Raw genomic sequence first — 6,555 nt, forward strand, 5'->3', positions numbered from 1 at the left:
CAACACTGGACAATTTCTGCAAGCTCACCCTGGAGTCCCCATACATTTCAGTAACAACATTAATTCTATCATGCACATTAAAGTATGTGGGGAGAAGGAAGGACACAAGGGAAAAAGGCATTGCAAAAATTCTGAAATCATCACAGCAAAACTTCCAATTTGGCTCAGGAAAAGATCAGAACAGAGTTGTCATCAGAAATCTCGTAAAGCCGGAAATCAAGAAATACTTACCTTACAGTGCCGTTCCTTTCATCCAGATTGTTAACTTTAGAGAAACTATGCTCCCCATCTTCCTTTGAATCCTCTGCTTGCCTCCTTACTTCAACTGAGGCTTCCTAAAAGTGGTTTACAGCACAAGTAAGACACCAAGTCATCATGTTTCAGACTCCCGAAAAATCTGTGATTATGGAACCTCTTATTTGTGGCTTTGCTCTGTTTGAATATACATGAAGTCAACAGCATAGCATGTCTTAAGCTTGTTTGGTTTTAAGTGGTACAGTATGCTATGTGACCTCTCGCGCAGCACAACCAGCCCTGGCTATGCTCGAGTTACTGCTCTACTTTGCTGATCTACAGAAGAGCTTAACGTTTCTGTAAACCTTCGCGACTTCCATTTGGCACAGGAAGAAAAAAAATGAGAAAAGCAAAAAGCAGCAAAGAAGTTACAGAAGACTTGCTCACATTTGAGAAGAGGCAAGTACACACCAGCTTTTCAATCCCTCAGCGTGTACTTTAGTTTCTTAGTAAAACACACAACATCGCTGTTCCAGAATTTTATTATCTCGCTATCTTCAAACAACCCCACCCAAAGCATAGCTCTGCATTACAAACACCAAACCTACAGGAAATTTAATTGCGCATTAGCGCTGGAATCACCTGAATCATATATGCGAAACAACATCTTTGTTTACTTCAGTCTGTTGTAAGCATCTTCAATGCACTTATCACCATATTTTCCAGGTGCCTCAACAGGTGTCTGCTTTTTGCCCCAGGAGGCCCAGAGTGAACTTAAAGGCACTGACTAATGAACTAGAAATGCATACATGGAATAGATTGTATGATGATTTTTCTGCTGGGTAGGCAATTATTTAATAATTCAGTTAATTTAATTTTCAAAATAACTTCCAGGTGAATATTTCCACTGCTTTCAATTTCTACCCTAGCCAATTATCCGCATAGCTCAGTCTGCACGCAGAGTTCAAAAATAACTTTTACAAAACTTAAAGACACCGAAAGCTTAAAGAAAAAGAGTCTACAACTTTTAGAGATCACCATACTTGTTTCTTCTTGAGATGTTCTCATTCTACTCCCTGTATATACACCGCGACACAGAGGTCTTGTGTGGATGGGGACGTATGCAGTGCTTTTACCAAGAAAAAAAGATAATACACAACTGCCTTGCCTCAATTCTTTTCTTGCATGAGGTGAAGTTCAACACCGGTTGAACATAGCGACTCCTTACACATAATCAGGCAATCGTAGCAGCTTGAACAACATCTTTTCAACAGAGAACTTGAGTGACTTGGTTTCTCTGTTTACTTCCCCTGCCACCTGCCAACCATTCCCTGGCCCTGCTCAGTTAAAAATTAACTTAGTATTTACTTGCAAGTTAAGCAGACATTTGGCAGCTCTCTAAGGAATAAACAGATACATCTTAAATCAGGCAAACTGACATAAAATGAAACACTAAGCAGTTTCCTTTGTTGCTGTAATGTAGCTTTAACACTAATAGGCATATTTTTAATCTCTAAACTTTATTAGGCAGAAGTTTTGTCCTACATAGCTTTTGCGTCAAGCAAGTTTAGAAGACAAAAGGAAATCCATGAAAATGGTTAGACCATTAACATAATTGGACAAAAGTAGGTATTAATTTCCCTTGGAACACTTTTCTTCACAGTTTCAGAGAGCTTAAAGCCTTAAAATGGGAAAGGCTGCCACACCAATGAAGAAATAATTCTGGGTTAACACTGCTTTGATTCTTTTATACCTCTGCTGTAAAGAAGAGAGGATATTATCAAATCAACCAGGTTGTTTTCTTCCATCCGGCTACAACACACAATAACGAACTTGATCCAGTCGCTCTTCGCTGCGCTCATTTCCTATACAGCACTAACTTTGATCTCCATTTCACTTATCAGAGCTACCCAGAACAGTTGTTCCCTTGCTGACAAAAGGCAAACACCACACTACATGGGGCTCCTAAGCTGTAAATTTTCATAAAAATTATCTCATTCCCCCTCCACCACTTCCCTGTCCCCTCCCCAGGCAATCTGAAGGATAACGTGAAAGACACTATTACCTGTTTGTAGAAGTCAGTAGAAGGGGATGACCTAGACCTCTCATGGGTGTAGTACGGTTTCTCATGTTGTTCGTGGCCTGCATCAAGGATATTGTCAGCTGAATGGTACCTTCCTGAGCTCCTTGGCTCTATCGGCTTCCGCTGCTCCTTCCACGACGCCTGATACTCTGCAAAGGTTCCCAGGCGCTGCGGCTGTTCAGGTTTCACAATCCTATCAGCAGCCTTACTGCTGCTACTGTGGTGGACGTTATCTTTCGAAGCATGTGCAGTTTCAAGTCCAAGAGAAGCTGCCCGACCTCTCTTCTCATACCACGACTCCTCTCCCTCTTGTCCACCGTGAGCTTTCCTATCTGGCCTCTCAGGCTGTCCCTCAGTGAGACCGTGGGGAGATGGCTTTTGTGCCGATTTCCTATACGCAGGCTTACTTGTTTCTTCAAAAAATTTCCACCTGTCTGCAAACGAGCCCAGGACTTCTTCAGGTGTATTGGGATGGCAATGAGCGCGGCACTCATCCTCTGATACCCCCACCTCATTCATCTTCTCCGGTTCAGAGTAAGACTTCAGTTTTTGCTCTGTTGTGAACCTCTTCCTGGCCCCGATGCGAGAAACGTGATGAGTGCCACTCCCTGTAGGGTTCGGTTTAGCTTGTGTAGCCTCGAGGAATCCAGGCGCATCTTCAGAAACCAAAGCCAATAACGAAGAGTTATAACTGCCAGTTTTCCGCTCGGGTGACCTGGGGAGATATTCAGCGGGGCTGGGCTCCAAGTCCCGCCGTTTGAAGGACGTTGCCCTCAGAACCCTGGCCTGTGCTTCCTTTAGGTGATCTTTGTAGGTGCTGGTAAAGTTGGTGTCTGGGGAGGCGGTGACATTTTCTGCTGAATCTGGCTTCCAGGTCTCACTGCACTCCTCTGTTTCAGATGACCCTACTAGCGTAGCAGTGCTTCTACTTTTCTGTAGCTTCGCTCTTCTCATTTGGATCTCATTTCTCAGGGTTGTTGCAAAACGATCGCTCCTTCGTGCCTGTTTAGACAAGTGAGTGTCAAATGGGGCCTGTCGCTCTGTTATTGCTTCTGGGCTGCTGTCAGACTGTTTCTTCCCTTCCTGAGCTAAAGAGTGCAACATTGGGGTCTTCTGAGGAGAAATCTTGCTACTCTCATCCTTCCCCCACCTAAAATCTTTCTGAACAGATCTGGTTTCAGTGGCAAGGACACAGCCTTTTACATACTCTTGCTGACTGTACCTGGCTTCACTTTCCTCAGAGCTGCTCTCAAAGTTTTTCTTTTGCCCAGACTTCTCGGTATGATTGGGTTTTCTAGCTTCTTCTACTGTAGCACACCTAGCATCCTCCTCTCTGTCCACTGGGTAATGACTACTGTTCTCATACCCTTTCAGTGAAGGTTCAACAGATTGTTGAGGTAGATAGTATTTTGGTTTTTGGACCATTGTGACAACTGCAGGATTTTCGTGAGGTCCAAGCAATGCATCAGCTCCCACTGAAGGTTTCCAGCTGTTGTCCTTGAGTTGTAGTGGCTTTGAGCTTCCCTGAGCAGGCTGTTTTGCTGTCACACAATAATAGCGACTCTGTCCAGTGTTGTCCACCTTCTGTTCAGCAGCACTGTTCAAAGAAGAGGAAGTGTTGAGCAGACTGGCTTGGCTTGGACTGTAGCCATGAAAGTGATCCGTAGGTAACTCCTGAATGCCACCATAGGGGAGATAATGCTGCTGATCTTTAGGCGCAGCTAAGATTCTTGCATTGTGAAAAAAAGTGCTTTCATCACTGTACTGGTGCTGGTGGTGGTAGGTGTAAGTGGGCTGTGCAAACCGAACATCAGTGCTGGACAAGGACGGCTGCAGTTTGCCCACCGTTCCTGCATTATTATTGTACCTTTCACCACCTGAAGAAAAAGCGTGTTCTGAACTGAGATCAGATTTGTAATTTGAGCTGCTGACCCTCCTGTCACACGCCCTGGAGGGCCGCCGCTGCTGCTCCACAGTTTCCAAGTTCCAGTCGCTCCTAGGCTGAGACCGGGTCAGGGCTGTAAAGTGCTGCGTGCTGGCACCTTCTGAGTACGCAGGGCCATGGGCTTTCTCATGGCCTTTGGTAGCAGCAAAGCTGTCACTACGAAGAGGTGGAGGTGGTGGGGGAGGAGATGAAGACTTCTTCTTATCAGGAACATACCAGACAGGTCCAAAACTGGATCTTCCAGAGCTAGTGAGCTTGCTATCCGGATGTTCCTCTATTCTAAGACTTTTGTTGTTCTCATATTGGATGGGAGCTGGCAAATACCCAGGTTTGTCCTCTATTCCACTGCTGTCATTCAAGAACTGGCCAGACTTGTTTCCATGCTTACCAGTCTCCCAGTGGCTTACTTTGTACAGCATGTTCTCTGTTGAAGAAGCGTCTGCATTGGACAGAGTGTGGTCAGGGGTGCTAGAACTCGTGGAGAAAGACCCGTAGGCTGAGTCCCGCTTACTTTGGCTCCCCAGGTGATCGATGCTACTATTAGACCTCGCAGAAGAAAGTCTTCCATACTGGGCTACTTGTGGAGTGTGGTCCCAGCTGTCCATACTTCCCAAAGAGCTGAATTGGTCAGAAGTGCGATGTAGACTTGACTGATCCCACGAGTTTGACAGGTCATGAGAAGAACAACTATGGTAGGAAATAAACAAAAAGCCTCAGCATAAATATACCAGCCAAAAAAAGCCACAACGTAATTATAAATATATAGCCACCAATTTTACTAACATTGGCTGAGGTCTATATGTGCAGCAGGTACTCAAGACAAACAATCTAATAAAATTGGAAGTATGAACACAAGGTTGGGGCTTTATCTTTATTCTCTGCCACTGATTCAAAGCCTGAAACCCTAATAACTAAGTCAACTTCCCTTTGTAAGTTTACCGATAAGTAATACACATTTATCTCCTTGAAGGCTCCCCTCTCCCTCTGCAAGCTGTTGATTTTACTCACTTTACTTTTAGACAAATTCAGCCTGAGCTCCATTCGCTCCCTCTTTCCTAGGACAAACATACTTTCGTGTTCATCTTTTGTAATCTCACTCTAAACGTCTTCAGCCCATAAAGATATTTCTTTGTCGTGCTTACCCCAATCTACCCATTCATTTAGTATTTTTATTTCTAAATGGAGGGTCACTAAAAACATTTGCCTCAAATACGACCACTTTAGTTCTGAGCCGCCACATGCACCTTGCCAATGTGGTTTCAAACCACCCCCTCTCAGGCTGACACCCTTACAACAAGGTCGTTCAATTCCACCCAGTTCCACAACATTAACAGGAAAACAGGAGGAGATGACAGAGCACTGCAAGAGCTGCATGGCCAAAACTGCTGACCTTCCTTCAAGAATTCTTACTGCCACCAGTTCCTCTCTAGCAACCTCATCTTTGACATTGTACTTTCTCTGGATCATTTGCCTAGGACACCATTTCAACATCTTGCTGCTTCTGCTGTTTTCCTACCCAATCAGTTTTGTTGTTTCCTTTCTTTTCCTTTACATCTTTCACAGCACCCACCTCCCATCAATCCACACACTGATGCCGAGACGATAGTCCTTCCAATTATTCTCATCACATCTCCCTGTTTGAACTTCACTGGCAGCCCCTCCTGCTTTTATATACCCAATTCAAATTCTTGCCCTTGCATGCAAAGCCTCTTGGTAGAAATCCCAGAATTATTCCACTTCCCTGTAGCTATAATTATATGAAGCATCTATCAAATGCTGCTCAGTAAAGAAACCTGTGAAAGCTAGCAATGAAATTAGGTTAGTCCACAAAAACACCAGAGTGATATAGATCTTTTTTTTCTGTCAAAAATATTGCAAAGGTCAACTAAACAGTTCTTTGGCATTCAGTATTAACATAAGAACTGCTTTGCCCCCCAGTCTCTATTACTACAGTCTTTGTAAACTTTTTTAATACAACATTGGTCAAAAGCAATTTATGTGAAATAAGAGAAGGTATACTTTGTTCTTATTTTCTAAAAGAAAATATCTTTTATCTTTACTGTATCTTTGTTAACAAGATTCACTAGTGCTGGCCTCATACTGTGGGCTTTTTGTTCTTTCATTCTTTTATTTTCAGCATTTTAAAACATCTTGCTCAATACTTAAAAAGGTCTTAATTTGTCTTCTTAGGCAGGTACTGTGGTTCACGTAAAAAGTGTCTGGGTCATTATTAGGATCTCTTTTTAAATGAGGAATGTAAGCAAGATATTGCTATGAACCACTGATATTTTTC

General features: G+C 43.4%; 1 protein-coding gene across 1 annotated transcript; it reads right to left on the reverse strand.

Moving 5' to 3' along the window:
• Window positions 1–227: 227 nt before the first annotated feature.
• LOC104505633 (protein Shroom2-like) lies at window positions 228–5,729 on the reverse strand. The gene is made up of 3 exons (XM_010160931.1): window positions 5,555–5,729; window positions 2,300–4,974; window positions 228–335 (listed from the first exon to the last, which is right to left on the reverse strand). The coding sequence occupies exons 1-3, from the start codon at window positions 5,727–5,729 to the stop codon at window positions 228–230; spliced, it is 2,958 nt and encodes a 985-aa protein (XP_010159233.1).
• Window positions 5,730–6,555: the final 826 nt, after the last annotated feature.

Source organism: Eurypyga helias, unplaced genomic scaffold (assembly GCF_000690775.1).
Source record: "Eurypyga helias isolate BGI_N326 unplaced genomic scaffold, ASM69077v1 scaffold46971, whole genome shotgun sequence".
NCBI lineage: Eukaryota > Metazoa > Chordata > Aves > Eurypygiformes > Eurypygidae > Eurypyga > Eurypyga helias.

What these genes read in the sequence shown, in the direction of transcription:
- LOC104505633 (XM_010160931.1), bottom strand. Translation starts at nt 5,729, where the DNA reads ATGATCCAGAGAAAGTACAATGTCAAAGATGAGGTTGCTAGAGAGGAA. An exon ending in TGGAATTGAACGACCTTGTT is followed by an intron (nt 4,975 to 5,554) that starts GTAAGGGTGTCA and finishes ATTTATGCTGAG; the next exon opens with GCTTTTTGTTTATTTCCTAC. An exon ending in CTACTGACTTCTACAAACAG is followed by an intron (nt 336 to 2,299) that starts GTAATAGTGTCT and finishes AACCACTTTTAG; the next exon opens with GAAGCCTCAGTTGAAGTAAG.